Below are 18,050 nucleotides of genomic sequence, written 5' to 3'. Positions count from 1 at the left end.
CAGGTAAGAAAAACACCCCGGGCCCCGGCCCAAAAAAGCTCCCTATAAACAACAAGAGTTACAACGGAGTGTTCTCCAAATGGCTACAACAAAAAAGCCAAGCACGGAGCAACAATACATAAAAGACAAGACCAAAACTAGTGAAGAAAGGAAAGAAATCACCCCCCGAAAATGAGCTACTGTTCGTACTGAAAAAATAGACTACAGAAACAAAAATCCGATCTCCACCATTGAAATCGAAGAACCGTATGTTGAGAACCCCCGAGTTCAAATTTCAGCACGATCAACGGTTAACGAATAAGGAAATGTAATTTAAAGCGAACTGTCAGGCAGAAAATTTACGACGAAAATTTGCTTTCTATACATTTTCTCTCTATGTGGCTGCTATGAATTCACTCTTGTGTTACGAAAATAAGACCTAAAATGAATCCTATATATAGAGGAAATTTTGGGCAAAATTAGCCTGGTCCAAATTGGATTGGGTTTTATTAATCCAATTCCACATAGGAAGGAAAACCCCAAAACCTAACAATTTTCAATGGCAATAAAACATATCCGTTTGAGACATAAAGTGATAAAACAACGTTGTTGTGGGATAAAATTATTTTCATGAGTTATGTGATGTCTGAGGTGAATTTGGCCGATTCACAAACTATAAGAAACATCGAGGGAAATGAGATTTTTTTGTCAATTGAGAAGATTAAAAATGATGGTAACCCAACCTATGTGATTGGAGATCCCATGAATAGGTTCGTATGGATAATAACGAGTCGTTAGTTGATCAAGTGCGCTATTAAAATTATGTCTCTTCCTATGGTGTGTAATATAGTGTAAAAGCGAAGGCAAAGTGAGGTTGAGTTATAAACTCTTAATCGATTCATATCCTTCATACGTGGTGTATTGATGCGAATACGGCACAGATGATTGGAAGCATATGAGTGTGGAGTGGTGCGCATTCATGAAATCGTGAGCGATTTAGAGCACTCGTGAATACCGAGGAAACGGTTTAAACGAGCACGGCCTCTTAGCGCAAAACCGCGATAACGACAAAGATTGTGCGAGTAGAACGTGAAAGATAAGACGCTGGGCTTATAAAAGAGTTCTTGGTTAATAGAAGTTTTAGACTTCACGAATTATTTTGTGAGCTTATTCTAATTTTATCTAGATCTGATTCATAGTCTACGCTACATCAGATTCGATGTATTGTACTTATATGTGAAAACCCAGCAAAAAAAATTTCCTCCTTTTCCTTTTGAGATTTGTGAAAATCTAGAAAAACTTTCTCAGTTTATTTCTCTATTATTATTTTGAGATATGTGCGGGATTGTTAAAAAAATAATGTTAATATCTCAAAATAATAATCCTACGTAGCCGGAGCATTTCTATTGTCTGTTACTATTATTAAAACAGACAATTGATTCTACATTTTGATTAGCTTTGAATCCAAATTAAATCCTTGAATTGAATTGTCTTAAATAGCTTTTACTATATGGATAGTTACATTGACCAGTTGTGAGCCGTTGTCCTTCTAACTGTCTATATTTCTTCTTTGGCATTTGCTCTTGATGGACTTGATTCTTTATCCACTTTAAGTTCCTGGATTATTCCGACCTAATCTAATTACATGAGTTCCTCACATATCTATATATAATATAAAGTGGCGTAAACAGATGATGTGGCCATTTCTATGACATCTTCCGCCCTATGGCGTTTATCTTTTTCTCAAATTTTTGACATTTTCCCCTTATATGATGTCTAGAAAATCTGGAAAAAAAAATTAAATACACCTTCTTTATTTATTCCTTATTACTAAGATTATCATTGATTTCCTTTATACCCACGTCATTTCTCCACTCCTCGTGATTATTAACTTATTGTCTCCTCTTTAATACCCACGTTTCATTCCCAATACTACTCAATCTGTCATTAATGATATCGAGCAGGTAACTAGCTATGAGCAGCAAAAATTTCCTTTCACTTATTTAGGAGCCCCAATATATAATGGAAGGAAAAAAGTTGTCTACTTTGGAAACTTAGTTTCTATGGTTGCTAACAGAATGCAAGGCTGGCAAGGTAAGATGCTATCTCATGGAGGTAGAGCTATTCTTATTAAATCTGTCCTTTATTCCATTCCTTTACATATTCTTTCTGTTATTCAAATCCCCAAAACTACAATTAAACAAATTGAGCAACTTATGGCAAATTTTTTCTGGAGTGATGAAGAAGGTAAAAAGAAAATGCACTGGATAGCTTGGTCGAAACTATGCTTCCCTACTTTAGAAGGTGGGAATGGCTCTAGATCCATCCAAGATATCAGTCATGCTTTTAGAGCCAAAGTTTGGTGGAATTTCAGAACAAAAGAATCTCTTTGGAAAGAATTTCTAGAAAAAAAATATTGTCCTAGAGCCCATCCTGTCTATAAAAAATGGGCTACAGGGCAATCTCATATTTGGAAAAGACTTCTTGATTCTAGAACTCTTTTGTGAAAAATTTATTGTTTGGAAAATTGCTAAAGGCAATATTTCTTTTTGGTGGGATAATTGGGTAGGTTTAGGACCTCTTGCTCAATTTTTTCCAAACAATTATCATTCAAAGAAGATTAAAGTTTCTGATTTTATCAGTGATGGGGCTTGGAATTTTAACAAATTGCATACTATTCTTCCTAACCACATTGTTAGTCATATTGCAACCATTGATATTTTGGACTATAGCAATGATTTGCCTGTTTGGACACCAAATCAAAATGGCTTTTTTACTACTAAATCTGCTTGGCAAGTGTTAAGAAAGACTAAAAGCCTTACTTTTACTGCCTCTAAGATCTGGCAAAAAAAGATACCTTACAAGATCTCTTTTTTTATGCTCAGGTTAATGGACAACAAACTACCAACAGATGAAGCATTGCAAAGATTCAAAGTCCATGGACCTTCAAAGTGCATTTGCTGCAAAACAGGAAACATGGAAAGTGTAGATCACCTATTCAGAGAAGGAGAGCTAGCTGATGCAGTTTGGAGATTCTTTTCCAGTAGCTGTGGAATTACAATCAAACAAGGAAGAATAAGAGATACACTTATTACATGGTGGCTTAGCAAGACAAAAAACAGAGTACATACAGTTCTTGTACACTGTCTACCTCTGTTCATCTGTTGGGAAATCTGGAAAGCAAGATGTAGTCACAAGTATGATGACATCAGAAGCTTCTCAGGTGCCACCATCAATAGGATTATATACCAGATTCACTTGTTGTTGTCCTGCGAATTCCCTCAAATGCAAATTCAGCAGCATTGGGCCAACACTATTCTATACATTGAAAAGCTCAAACCTAGGATCAACATTAAAAGTCTTAGGTGGAGTAAACTTAGCCCTGGTAGATTCAAATTGAACACTGATGGGTGCAGCAAAGGAAATCTAGGTGACTCAGGAGGAGGTGGTGTTCTGAGAGATAGCAATGGTCTTTTAATCATGGCTTACTCAGAATACTATGGAGAATGCACTAATAATGTAGCTGAATCCAAAGCAATTCTCTATCGAATCCAATGGTGTATTGCAAATGGATATATGAATGTGGCTGTTGAATCTGACTTTATGATCATTATCAACATGATCAATGATCAAAACAGTGTCAATAGGCATATTCTGCACATCATAAGTCAGATCAACAACTTAAAAAAACGAGGCAACTTCAAGTTCCACCACTGCTATAGGGAGGTAAATAATCTAGCAGATTATTTGGCTAATTTGGATGGGAGAGAAAAGCAAAACTCATTCTTCACTCAGGATTTGGCCCTACCCAATGGGGCTAAAAACTGGTTGAAGAACGACATGGAAGGAACTCCAAATTTCAGAATTCGAGCTCAGAAGAAGACTTTTATTTTTGATAATGATTAATTTCGATTATTGCGGTTTCGGGCAGATATATATTGCCTTGCTTGTAACTAAGGATCTTAGAAACTACCCAACTTGTATGCCTAATCCCATGTTACTTTCACTGGGACTTTTTTGTACATGGATGAATTGTTCCTCCTTATTTCCCAAGGTGGGTTGGACAAAAAGCCAACACACCAACTATGTGTTTTTTGTTACAATCAATACATAGATTAGGCAATGCCTAATCACCACCAATGGTGGTTTGGAAAAAAAAAAAAAACACACATTCACTGTCTTCTTATTCCTAAACGGTTTGTCCCACTTCTTTAATTAATTAGACTGCATAATGGGTAGTAATATCTATGTCATTTCATATTCTTTGCAAGTAACTATTTATAATTTACAAGATGCTGGAAATATTTGAATTGGAATGTGTAGACAAATACTTTCAGAGATAGTATGTTAGTATGTTTGCTCATTCATCTTTTTAACTCTAAGCTATGTGTCTTCTTTGATTGCGTTCGGTGTACTACTTTTTTTGCAAAAATGTTAAGTGGTTGTTTTCTTAACCAAGCTACACCTTATCTTTTCTGTTTTTAAATCTTTTGTGTCTAAATGTGTTTCTGTGTTTTGTTATTTTCCAGGGGAGGGGGCATGTGGAAGTAAAGAACATGACAAAGAGTTAAGGTGTAATGCTTTATTATTTCTTCCACCTTTTATTAGTTAGATCAACACAATTCTTCTATTTGAATTTGTTTTTCTATTTTATTTTTTATATGTATCTTTCCATTATATATTTACTTTTTGTTAGTTATGTGTATTTGGAGAAGCTTTAGATCAATAAGGGATTTTACAATGTAGATGTTAAAAGAAGATGAGAATGAAAATTTAATATTTTTGTTTATATTCAAATATTTAATATATGTGATTGTTAATTTGTATTGCGTAATGAATCTTGAAAATAGTATGTCTGAAATCTCACTGATTACCTATCTTTATTATTTTTCAATTTATCTGAAAAATGAACGAGTATGAAATAAGGAAGAAAACGAAAAAGAAAAGAAAAATATAAAATATAAAACCAAGTGTTAATTAGTAATAAAATAGACTAAAATTTGAAATTTAATCACTTTGGACTTGAAGAATATATATTTTTTTCTTTTAAGAAATATTATTGATGTTTTTTCTCCATAAATTTAATTGAGGTTTTTTACGACCGCGCGAAGTGCGGACAAATTAACTAGTTATATAGTATATACATAGTTGAAGTCCTTTCTTTTGGCAGGAATATATCTCTCAACACAAAATTCTCCTATCATATTATAATGTGCTGGGTTTTATTCTTTAATCTTTGTTAATTTACGGCTTAGTTTTTGTCTTAGAAAGGCATTGAAAATCTTGGGGATACTGCCACATACTGGGTGAAATATCCTTAAGGACAGTGTCTTAATTGACATGCCTTAAGCTATGTGAATGCATTAAAGTGTTCGTGATTGAATATTTTCCGTAAAATTTCCAACAATTTAATCATAACGATATACTCGCTCAAATTCAGCCAGGTTAGGCTAGACATGTGTCATTGTAGGATCAATCTGAATATATTAATCCAAATTAGTCCGTCTAAAAGCTTGGGCAAGTTTGGGCAGTCTAGGTAGCTCAAAAAGTGACCATAAGAGAACTTATCAAAACATGAATAATCTTTGTTTTGGTCGGTTAGTGTTATGACAAATAAGAGAAAAGGCTTTTGTTAGTATGATTTGTGACTAAACAAATTATAACAATAAATAAACAAATAAAAAAAATATTTCTAAGTAGGATGAGTTAGGTCATATGTTACTTAAGGTAACATTTGACCCGAACATCTTCACATAAGTAGATTTTGGAGGATATATGATCAAACACGTATTTGATTTTACACCCACAGAAAAGAACCCCTATTACTTAAGTTTTAAAAATACTTTCAACTAATTACTCAACATAACAACACTTTTCAAAATATAGCAAATTAGAAAAATTGGAGGTCCCTTGATTTTACGCTCATATTTTGATTTCTCTCTACCGTCTAACTGTAATCCTTATATCTCCATACCACCTTTACTCCAGTCATTGGCCCATTTCCCATCTCCCACTTTGGCCGCCGCCATAACTCCAGCCACCGCCGCCTTTTTCCCAGTTCATGGGAGTAGTGGAGTTGCTTTCTCCTCTTATTTTGTTTTATGTACTTGCATCATTGTACATACAATGCATACACACGACATACAAATACATATAACGACATACAAGTATTTATATCATCGTGTGTCATGCATATGTCAAGTGTATACATGACATACATGTGATATACAAGTATACACGGGGAGAAGAAGTTGTGGAAGCCATGAGAGAAAATTTTGAAGAAAAAGAAAATTTCTCTGAAAGAAAAAATGACAAATAATAGAGTCGTTCAATTTTCTGGCGATCCGATGATTTCCCGGCAAAGGGGGGACAATGTAGTAAAGTGGCGGTTGGTGGATGTTTGGGCACAGCCGCGGCTAGGATTTGTGTGAGATGGAAGATAAAAAGAAACAGAAAATCTCCAAATCCCTAATTTTGTGGGATTTGTTGGAAGGTTATATATGTTTAGTAAAACAACTATTGCTATGTTTTGAAAATGGAACAGTAATATTAGTTATGATAACTATTTATTTGTGTTAGTATATCTCTATGAAAGTCATTTTTTTAGCCGGCCTAGCTTTAATTCCAGCGGTTTTCCCTTTAAATGGACTGCTCTTTAATTTTTGAGCTTTAAAGTCGAACTTATGTCTGGCAAGGCATAAGTTCTTTAAGGGCACAGAATATAACTTGTGGGTATTATAATGTGAAAATATAAACTTATGCCATGCAAAAAAAAAAATCCTTTGAGGGAAAAATGTTAAAGACCAGCACAAAATAGGAACAAAAGTGCAAATTGACCCCCCAACCGCTCCTTTGAGACAATCCTTATAGAGCTGAAGCCCAGTTCAGACAATCCTTTCCTTATTATACATGCCATGCTGAATAAGCCCAAGAATCGAGTTGAATAAGCCCAAGACTCGAGTGAGATCCATTGCTCTAGTACTGGATTTCAGTACTAAGGAGAGTCCGGAACCCAAATGACTTGAAAAAAACCAAATAGACCAAGTATTGGACAAAAAAGAAGTGTGACGATAGTACCTTTAAAGCAGAATTTTTTGCGTTATGTATCAATTGACAGACGGCTCACTCAACTGCCGTTAGCCACCATTTTTTTTTTTTTTTTTTTTTTACAAAAAGTAATGCATAAGAGCATTAAGTTATGAAAAGGGGAATTTCCAACAAAAATTGCTAATGTCTTGGATCAATTTGATATGACGAATTTCATTGAGGGCACATTTAAAGATTGAGGAGCCAATTGGTCATGAATATAATATGAATATTATTATAAAATATGAATAAAGAGGTGAACACTCCTGGAAAGTATCTTGGCTTGCCAGCTGTGGTTGGAAGAAGCAAAAAATTAGTCTTTGCTTATATTCAAGATAGAGTAACCTCGAAAATGAATAGCTGGAAGTGTACTAGTCTCTCCCGAGCGGGCCGAGAAGTCTTGCTCAAAATTGTAGTTCAAGCAATTCCAACTTATTTGATGAATATGTTCTTGATTCCCAGTAACATATGTACACCTATTGAACGAGCCATGAATAGATTTTTGTGGAAATCGGAAACAGGGAAAAAAAGTGGAATCAGGTGGATATCTTGGCAGAAAGTGTGTGCTCGTAAGGAAGATAGGGGGCTAGGCTTTCGAGAGCTTCGGGCTTTAATCTCGCAATGCTCGCAAAAGTGGAATCTTTTGACTAGACACAGGCTCGTGAGTAAGGTTTTTCAAGCTCGGTACTACTTTAAATTGAATTTTCTCCACGCGGGGCTGGGTTCCAATCGTAGTTTTGTATGGCGAAGTTTGTGTGAAGGGAAACAAATTCTTAACCGAGGATGTCTTCGACGTATTGGTGATGGGAAGACAACAAGGGTCTATGTTGACCCGCTAGGCGCCGATGATTCAAGTTATGTTGAAAGCTTTAGTTTTCTTGGAAGAGACAGTTCTTGGTAGCCGATCTAATGAAACAAGATTTACGAGAATGGAACTGGGATTTGCTACATACCTTCTTTAATGCCTCTGAGATAGAGGTGGTTAGACAAATTCCCTTGAATATTAGGCCCCGAGGAGATACATGGATGTGGAAATGGGATAGCAAAGGATTATACTCCGTGAAGAGTGGATATAATCTCCTTTATAATCAAACTATTGCACCTTTGAACCAAATGGCATCAACAAACTTTGAAGTTCGTTTGGAGCCCTCTCATTACCTCCCAAAGTTCTTAACTTTATTTGGAGAGCATTGAGAAATATCTTACCTACATGTGAGAGCCTTTCGAAGAAGAAATGTGTAGCTGGTTCAATATTCCCTCGATGTTTGCAAGCACCAGAGACCGTAAAACATTGCTTGGTAGAATGTCATTTAATAAAGCAATGTTGGATTCAATCAAATATTGGCTGGCATGGTTTAACAGGGAACTTTATGGAGTAGTTCGAGGAAAGAGAGAAGGAGGAATAATAAAACAAGAATGGACGAAGCAGTCATGATTTTGTGGAGCTTGTGGGAAGTGAGAAATAATCTATGCTGGAATAATAAAACAAGAATGGATGAAGCAGTCATGATTTTGTGGAGCTTGTGGGAAGCGAGAAATAATCTATGCTGGAATAATAAGCAAAGTGAGCCCACTGCTACTTTGTACCGTGCGAAGAAGGAGCTGGAGGAATGGAGAAATTCCAATTTGAGAGACGAGACGGCTACTGCTACAGTGAATACTATGACTACTAAATGGGAATTGCCTCCGCTTTCCACAATCAAATGTAATACCGATGCATCTTATGATATCCATACAGGTTTGGCGGGGATAGGCATGGTGTTACGTGATCACTTGGGTTAATTCATCGCTGGAAAACAATATTCCTCGGCCGTGTTGCTAGCCCTTTGTTTATCATAGGAGTTCGCGAGGCTCTTACTTGGTTAAATGAGAGATTCAGTACAACGAGGCTTATTGTGGAAACTGATAATCTACTCGTGAAGCAAGCTCTGGAAGGAGATTTGGTGAACTACTCTTATTTTGATGCTTTAGTTTTTTATTGCAAAACTCTTCTCAAAGAGTTACCGTTTTTCTCTTTGTCGTCTGTTAAGAAATCAACGAATCAGGTTGCTCATTGTCTTGCTAGAGCATCTGCTTCTATGTCTGGTTCGATGGAGTGAAATACTTTCCCTTCGTCTCTCATTACCGATGTACTTGCATTTGATTTGAATAATACATGATGAAAACACGTTGTCAAAAAAAAAAAAAAAAACTTTCTTCGTTTTAAAATATTTGACTGGTGTTGACTTGGCACAAAGTTTAAGAAAGCAAAGAAGATCTTTTAATTTTGTAATCTTAGATTAAAGATGTGTAGAATGTACCAAAATGCTCTTTAATCTTGTGGTCTTAAACATGTCATGTAGAAAATTAAAACTAATAAAGAGTTGCGATAAAAAGAAAGAGGCGTTCATTTTGAAATGCACTTAAAACAAAAAAAGTAAGACAAATATTTTGAAACGAAGGGAGTATTTATTTATCAAATTAATTTTTTTAATTCTCAATCAAATCATGTGCAAACACCTGCTAACTTAATTACATGAATTAATTAGATAGTAAAAGTTTTAACGACTGGTGTATTTAATTGGTTGTAGCAAAGTACCTACTATCATTCTATAGAAAAAATTGTTAATCTATGTAATAAATTTACCTATAGAGAAATAAATATTATTATGCGAGATGAAAAAAGTAAATAGTACTACTTCAATTGAGTAGATAAGTTAATAACGTTCTATAATGAAATTAATGAGCAGAATAAGAAACTTTAATTTTAATATTAGAAAAAACTCTAATATCTACTTGCATAAGTGAGAATAACATAGAGGGAGAGCTTTATAAGCATATTTGATGCAGGTAATGCAAAAAATAATTTAGGTATTTTATAACAAATTTCTAAAAGGTTTTCTATTTATATTATAAATTAATTTTTATATTATAATTTAGAAAATAGTTCACTAATGAAAATTATAAAAAAAAGAAGACATTTTGTTAATATAAATAATGGAATGAATATTGTCCAAGAGTTTTGAGGTCCCTTTCAAGTGTAACAAATTTACCTATAGGAAAATATATATTATTTCCAGTGAAAAATGTATCTTCAAGAAAGTATGCCATTATAAAACGTGATTAACTTATATTGTATTTTGTTACTTACATTATTATTATAGAACGCCATTAGCTTATATTATAAAATGTATACACTATTATCAAAATTAATTATTCACAAGAATAAATTGTATTTTAACACTTGAAAGGGACCTCAAAACTCTTGGACAATATTCATTCCGTTATGTTTATTAACAAAATATCTTTTTGTTATAATTTTCATTAGTGAAATATTTTCTAAATTATAATTTAAAATTAATTTATAATATAAATAGAAAATTTCTTAGGAATTTGTTATAAAATACCTAAATTATTTTTTGCATTACCTGCATTAAATATGTTTATAAAGCTATCCCTCTATGTTATTTTCGCTTGTGCAAATAGATATTAGAGTTTTTCTAATAATGAAATTAAAGTTTCTTATTCTGCTCATTTATTTCATTATAGAGCGTCATTAACTTATCTACATTAATAGGGTAGTAATTTTTCACTTTTTAATCACCCAAAATAATATTTCTTTTTAATTTGTTACATAGATTAACAATTTTCCTATAGAATTATAGTATCTACTTTACTATAATCAATTAATTACGTTAGTCGTTAAAACTTTTTCTATCTAATTAATTCATGCAACTTAGTATATGTTTGCACAGGATTTGATTGAGACTTAAAAAAAGTTAATTTGATAAATAAATACTTGTTTAAAATAAGATTCAAATTTTATTCATGACCAAATGGCTCCCCAATCATTAAATGTGCCCTTAATGAAAATGACAGACTTAAATGCGTTATATCAAATTGATCCTAGACGTTCGCAATTTTTGTTGGAATATCCCCTTTTTTGCATAACTACACCATGTTACTTACTTTTTGTGAAAAGAAGGGGCTAACAGTACGCAAAAGATTTCCGCGTTAAATTACGGACACAATTTTTTTTCTCCAGTACTTCAGTCTATTTGGTTTTTTCTCAAGTCATTTAGGTTCCGGACTCGGTATTGTTACTAAGCCCGTTTGGCCATGAAAATGAAATATTTTTCACTTTATTTGAAATTTTGAAGTTGGAGTTGGAGTTAACGATGAAGATAAAGTTGTGTTTAGTTATAGTTTTTGCAAAGAATATTTGGTTGTTTGAAACTTTGAATGTACTAAAAGTGAAGTAAATGATAAAAGTGAAAATAAGGTTTTAGGTGCTTTTCAAATACAGTGAAAAAAAATCGGGGAAAAAGTGAAAATTTTCTCATGACCGAATGGGTCCTTAGGAACAGAGAAACAAAGCCTGCATGCATCACTCATGGGGCCAAAGGAGAAAAGAAAAGATCTAATTTGATTTTTGTTATTCAAAATGTCTTCTCCAAACTTGAAAGAGGAAAATGCAGGTACTAGAATCCTAAGATGCTTTAGTCACAAAAGCTAAATAGTTACAAAAGTGAGAAGACATTTTCCCTGTGGTGGGCGTGAACAACATGTGTTTTGTAGGTAAAAAACCCTACAAAAATTAGTCATAATTCATTATCCCTCCCAGAAGCATAATCATGAATTAGTCATAATTCATTATCCCTCCCAGAAGCATAATCATGCTTATCTTTAATTAAGTACCTATCAAACTAAAATTTATTTATCATTATTAAGTAATATTTACAAACTACATTTCGTACACGTTTTTTGTTTACTTAACTAATGTCATTATCATAATTATAATTCAACTTTTGTACGTTGGTTTCTTCCTTTACCCCCTTTTTAAAGCCTTTAATTCGAAACATCAAAGAAACTATAAATGCACACAACTAAGATTCCTCGTATTATCAGTTTCTCATTACTGGCACTACAAGAGAACATGCGATTAGCTATGAATTTATCGGTAATTTTCAAATAATGTCACATATAAATAGGCTCACCATGAAATTGAATTTTCTTATAATTTGTCGCTAATCCATAGCTAAATGGGATTAGCATGGAACTTCTATTGTTTAGCTACCGAATTTGGTCCGTCGCTAATTCGTTGTTTTCTAGTAGTGTGAATGAAACACTTTAATTTACTGACCAAAAGAAAGAATGTACGAAACACTTTCGTGACTAAAGATCGTATAAAACAATATCGAAGCAGGGAAATGGGAATGATGCTTCTAGCAAAGACTAACATGTTTAATTGAATTTGGTAAAAAAGAGAGGAAGAAATTAATATCGAACACTCTTTTTAGTTCTACACCTAGATTATGCATCACTTAGTGTTTACACAGTACTAATTATCAGCCACCTTAAAAGAAAAGGTCCATTTAGTGGACTTAATAATGATAACATGAAGATAATGGGGTTAAACTCATCGTGAGGAGCCCACAATCAACTTTCTAGATACTCATTTCTAGTGGAGGAAAATAACGTAAAAATATTGGATATCAAAATATTAATTTGATCACTTGATGTTGGGATAATCGCAAAGCTAATAAAAACTTATGTAATTTCCACTCTGACCGCATCTAGCTGTTTAAAGATAACGTAGATTATCATGACTATAAATAGTCAATACATCGCTGTTAATTTTCTTAGTGAAAGATTAAGATGTACAATGATAATTCATGAAAATACAAATTAAATATGGAAAGTAAAGGGTCAGAATATATGATGGAAGAACAATCGGGACAAATTACATAAGAGACACCTAAAATGGACAATATATATATAAGGAAAAGAAATATACGAGTATTGCTGTAGTTACTTTATTAGTTGAGACAGAATGTTTATTGTTAGATATTAGAAGCATTGCAGAATTAGGAATACTTTCAGTTTTAAATGTTTGTGATCGACTGTAGGTGCTCTTCAATTTTTGAAAGAGAAACATGGGTTAAATATCTAAGCCTCCTGAATACATAGACGGATTTAGAGTGCATTCAATTGGTTCAATTGAACTAATATCTTTAGCTTAAATGTTTATTAAATCCTTGATTGGCTTCTGATCCCAATTTAGGTTGCTAAACAATTACCAAACACATAAATTTTATTGATCGAAGAATATTAGTTGATGTTCTAGTACTTTCTCAAGTAAACTAGTTTACTGCATCCGTCCCCAACGTGATTAACTTACATTAGTTTTTAAAAATCTGTTTGCATATATATATATATATATATATATATATATATATATATATATATATATATATATATATATATATATATATATATATATATATATATATATATATATACTAAATGATGGATATATATGTTTCTTAACTGGAGATTGCATGCATTCCTTTTGATCAGACATATATGACCCAAAATTGTGTAGAAAAACTATTTATCTGCATGTCAGTGAACTAGAAAACAAGGCAAAAAGGTCTGTCCGCCCAATTTTGGTAGGTTCGTTATCGAACTGTCTGTCCGCCCAATTTTGGTAGGTTCATTATCGAACTATCACATTTTCGATCAGATCACATTTTTTATCAGACTGCAGTATATATATTATTGTCTATATTTTGGCACCGCTGGATTAGAAATAACAGTGGTCTTTTACTATCAGTTCTGATCGGGCCCACATAAATTTGGCCTGTAATTAAGGCGGCAATGTTTGGCTGGTCATCTATAATTAGTACAGCAAGCGATGATTTATTAAGATTTTCTGTTAAAAAATGAAGGAATAAATCTTTTTTAAGCCAAGCCAAATGAAGGGAAAAATCATTTTGTCAAGCCAATTTAGTAGGTAACTAAGTACGTGATTGGAACCCGTTGAGCAATCAATTCACAACCACCCATTCTAGAGAAATTTACCAAGAAAAGACCCCAATTAACATGAACTAATAAATAGTACTAAGAGTCCGTTTGGATTAGCTAAAAATAAGTGGCTTTTAAGTATAAGTGTTTTTTAAGTGCTGAAAGTTATTTTATAAATAAGCAGTTACGTGTTTGGATAAAAGTGTTTAAAGGGTTTTAGAAGTAAAGATAGTATTGAAATTAACAGAAAATATAAGGGATAAAAGGGTCAAGTTAGTCAAACCAAAATGGCTTTTAAGACAAAAAAAAAAAAAATTGGGGTTGACCAGCACTTAATTTTGATTATTTTAATGACTTTTTAACTTAATTTAAGTTGTTTTATTTTTTGTGCACGAATAAGTTAAAAATAACTTATAAGCTGGTTTGACTAACTTATAAGTCAATCCAAACAGACTCTAATACTACAGTTAAAAAAAAAAAAAAAAAGAATTGGGTAGTGAATAGTCAAGTTGTACTGCATGCTAAAAAGCAGAGGGTAATGTCAAGATTTGGCTACTATAAAAATATATCTTCTAGGTTTAGGGTTTCCAAAGAACTTCTTAAAACCCCTTTCACTCATATGCTTTGATTATATATCTGCAGTACGCAAGAAAAGATCATGAGAAAAATTCAAATGGTTTCGAAGCGAGGCGACTCGTCCTCATCAGACAACTCTACGAATTCAGCGTTTACTGTGAGGAGGGTGAGATATAAAGAGTGCCAGAAGAATCATGCTGCAAATATTGGCGGACATGCTGTTGATGGGTGCCGAGAGTTCATGCCAAGTGGTGAAGAAGGAACAAACACCGCCTTTATTTGTGCTGCCTGTGGCTGTCACCGCAATTTCCACAGAAGGGAAGTTGTTACTGAAGTTGCCTCTGATTCTTCTTCTCCTTCTTCCTATACTACATAGAGTGAGCTTTGCTACTATCTTTTTGGGATTGAATTAACTTTGGATTGAATTAACTTAGTGTATCGGGTTTATACAGTATTGGTATAATCTTTGCCTATTGTAATAGGTAACTTTGTTTTATTTTTCAAGTAACTAATTCTACTTTTGCAGGGACGATTAAGCATAGTTGTCACTTATTAGGTGTGAAAATTATTATTTTACACTATCAACTAAATTTTGGGGTTGGGTTGATTATATTTTTGTGTTTGAGCATGAGTGGATCATGTTATGGTAGCATCTAGGGAAGGCTTCAGTTTTCTTCTACTTTGCTTTCATCCGTTTTAGGTGTTTGTATTGATTTATATATGTGAAGGTGAGATCGTTTGTAATGATTTGCATGGTTGATGGTCCAGAGTGAAATATTTATTTGATAATTACATATTCGTCTATTTTTTCCATTTGTCTGCGAAGGTCATATGTAGCATTTGTTTCACTACCATATCTTTGTGGTAGATAAATATCCATAAAAAAGAGTGAGATAACAATTTCCGCAATTTGAACAATCTATATATATATATAAAGGGAGGACACAAGACCGGTAACGCGGCACTCTTTAAAGACAGTATTAGTATTTATCTTTTTTCTTAGAATTTTGCCTTTTCCTATTTTTTTTTTTTTTTTTTAAAAAAAAAAACCTGGCCATCCGGTGAAAAAAAAAAAAAAACAAGCGCTGCCTTCTTTTATGTCTCTTAATAACGGCTTCTTCACAAGCGTTTCAGAAGATTAACAAGAAACAAAACAACCGTTCAAATGAGTCTCTTGCGGTATGTTGAAACTCGAATAAATCAACATAACAGGGTTTTTTGGAGTTGGCATCTCTGGTTTTCTACAATCAATAAAGAAGCCTCTGCACAAAGCAAGATTTAGAACATATCAATGGCTTGTCCATACACCTACTCTTTTTTCACTGATGCACTTTTATGATTATACTCTGGTTTTTTTGGAGTTTTTCTCCCAGTTCAGTCTTTTCAATTTCAATCACTTAAATTAAATTTTTGCCACTAATGTTCTCTTAAAAAAATTCTTCAATCAAATCATAGCGGAGTTTCAACTTTCGAGAAAAAAAAGTTAATCTATAGAAGAGAAGAATTTTGCCCACTGGTCGTGATGTTTCAAACTAAAATCTTAAGGTTTTCAACTCCACTGGCAGCCAAGGCAAAAAAGAAATCAATAGAGGAGAAGAAGTTGACCTCTGTGAAACATATACGAAGGTACACAACTTCATGTTTGGTTGGTGTTGATTTCATGCATCAATATTATTAAATTACTGCCTTTTTGTATTCCAGAATGTTTAATTTGGTACTATTAAAGTGTCAAATGTCTAATATCTTCCTACTTAAAATACACGACGACTAACCACTTTCTTAGAAATTTTCGATACCAAATTATAGTGTGACAGAATCAACAAACATATGGCATATACTGCTGCTAGAAACTTCTTCAATAGCTACTTTTTGTGCCTCTTTTTGTTCTCTTTGGCTTATTACTATTATACATTGTTTAAATGTTCTAGGTCCTGTGTACTGCAATTTTATTTCTCGCAATTTTGTCTTTACGTGAATTGTTCTTCTTCCGCATTATTCTCATTCGTAAGATATGTTTGTTTCATATCGGCATTCCTTCCTGATTCTTTCAGTTATTTATGTGCAAGTTTCATTTGGATTTTGCTCTTTTATCTCGATTATGCAAATTGAATAATTGTTAACCTTCTTTCATCTCTGTATTCTTTAAAGGTTTAACATTATGTATACTTTTTTGCACAAAAGAATAGTACTTAAATAATGTATAGCTATGGATGGCGAACCAAAAATTTAAGAGTTTTTCGTGTTCTCCTAGGATTAAACACTTGGAATTCGGGAATGTCAATAGATTAACTTTTCTGGACTACTTTGCGCGTATTATATTTGAGTTTAATTTTTGTTTTAGAGTTTATTTGGTGTAAAGCAAGAGAAATTCTAATCCTTTCTTGGATATTCTTTAAGCTTTTCTTTCTCACTTTTTTACCCTTTTTGCTTCTTACGTCTCGCTTATGGTATGAATCCTAACTAGAAAAAGAGCTGCTAAAGGCTGCAAGAGTCATGCTTCAATAAGTCTATGAGGGATTTTTGGAAAACTAGCTAGGAGTAATACTCCAACCCAAATAAGGTAGACTTTCTAATACTCCAAAATTTTAATTTGGTTTTCTTTTTTATCCTGAATAATATTTCTTATCTGGTTGTGCGACGTGTGACGTAAGTTTTAAGGTGATAACAGTGAGGAGTTAAAATATATGTTATGTTGACAAGCATACTGTGTCTCTATGTTCCATTCATAATAGAACAAATAGAGAAGCTAATGACTCCAAGGATATTCATTCACTAAAGATTAGCTTCAAAAGTTTTCCTTATGTAATTGTGATGTATGCATTAATTTTCAGTTCTACCCAATAGTTAGACTAAATCAGTTGTAAACATATGATATGTTTGCATGAAATGTTAATTCATGCGTGATTCTGATGATTCAGTTTGGTGGATATACATTGTGATAACTTAAAACTTAATTGATCACTTAATGTGTGTGTCTTCATTTCTTCATTCTTTACAATTTAGATATTCATGATTTATTAACGAAGTAGCGCACTAACAGAAACATAGGGAAAATACCTTAGATCGATAACATTCTCTGGAAATATCATTTTGAGATTACTACTTTTTTCCTTAATTAATTGGCCTCAACCTAATAGGAGTTAATCTCTCTGCTTACCAAGAACTGATTAACTAACTTCAATGTTCAAGCTCGCTTGGACCACTAAATCGTGAATTTCCATTAAAAAAAAAAAAAAAAAAAACGGATTGAGAAGTATGCCGACTATGAGAGTATAAATTATAGTGGTTCTATTCCAAATGTTAGCGGAAATTTGTTTCCCGAGTTTAATAATTACTGAAACAATATAAATTTAGGAACTAAGTGGTACACCCTTCTTGTGAATAGTATGAATGTGTTTTGAATGACGCAATGTTATTATGATTTCTGATCATGCGAACATGGCATCTTTCTCTTCTCTTGAACCTTTGAGTTAAATATTGTTAGTTCCACAGGAAATTATAGCATGAGGAGATACAGAAATATCTGCTATCATGAAACTTTACAGTCTTGTAGCTCATGATACAATGGAAAGTTCAACTCCGTCCACAAGAATGCCAAAATTATGTCAAATCAATATAGGATT

General features: G+C 33.0%; 2 protein-coding genes across 2 annotated transcripts; both read left to right on the top strand.

Annotated features, from left to right (window-relative positions):
* The first annotated feature begins 8,556 nt into the window (after window positions 1–8,556).
* LOC132047589 (uncharacterized) lies at window positions 8,557–9,164 on the top strand. Its single transcript, XM_059438612.1, has 2 exons — window positions 8,557–8,803; window positions 8,905–9,164. The coding sequence occupies exons 1-2, from the start codon at window positions 8,557–8,559 to the stop codon at window positions 9,162–9,164; spliced, it is 507 nt and encodes a 168-aa protein (XP_059294595.1).
* A 5,312-nt stretch (window positions 9,165–14,476) lies between these two features.
* LOC132037569 (mini zinc finger protein 2-like) lies at window positions 14,477–14,837 on the top strand. The gene has a single exon (XM_059428103.1). The coding sequence runs from the start codon at window positions 14,510–14,512 to the stop codon at window positions 14,801–14,803; it is 294 nt and encodes a 97-aa protein (XP_059284086.1). The 5' UTR covers window positions 14,477–14,509; the 3' UTR covers window positions 14,804–14,837.
* Window positions 14,838–18,050: the final 3,213 nt, after the last annotated feature.

The sequence above is a fragment of the Lycium ferocissimum genome, chromosome 2 (genome assembly GCF_029784015.1).
Source record: "Lycium ferocissimum isolate CSIRO_LF1 chromosome 2, AGI_CSIRO_Lferr_CH_V1, whole genome shotgun sequence".
In the NCBI taxonomy this organism is placed as follows: Eukaryota; Viridiplantae; Streptophyta; class Magnoliopsida; order Solanales; family Solanaceae; genus Lycium; species Lycium ferocissimum.
Note: the sequence above shows the minus strand (reverse complement) of the source record. Positions and strands in the feature narration are given on the sequence as shown.

What these genes read in the sequence shown, in the direction of transcription:
- LOC132047589 (XM_059438612.1), top strand. Translation starts at nt 8,557, where the DNA reads ATGGATGAAGCAGTCATGATTTTGTGGAGCTTGTGGGAAGCGAGAAAT. An exon ending in ATCTTATGATATCCATACAG is followed by an intron (nt 8,804 to 8,904) that starts GTTTGGCGGGGA and finishes TGTTTATCATAG; the next exon opens with GAGTTCGCGAGGCTCTTACT.
- LOC132037569 (XM_059428103.1), top strand. Translation starts at nt 14,510, where the DNA reads ATGAGAAAAATTCAAATGGTTTCGAAGCGAGGCGACTCGTCCTCATCA.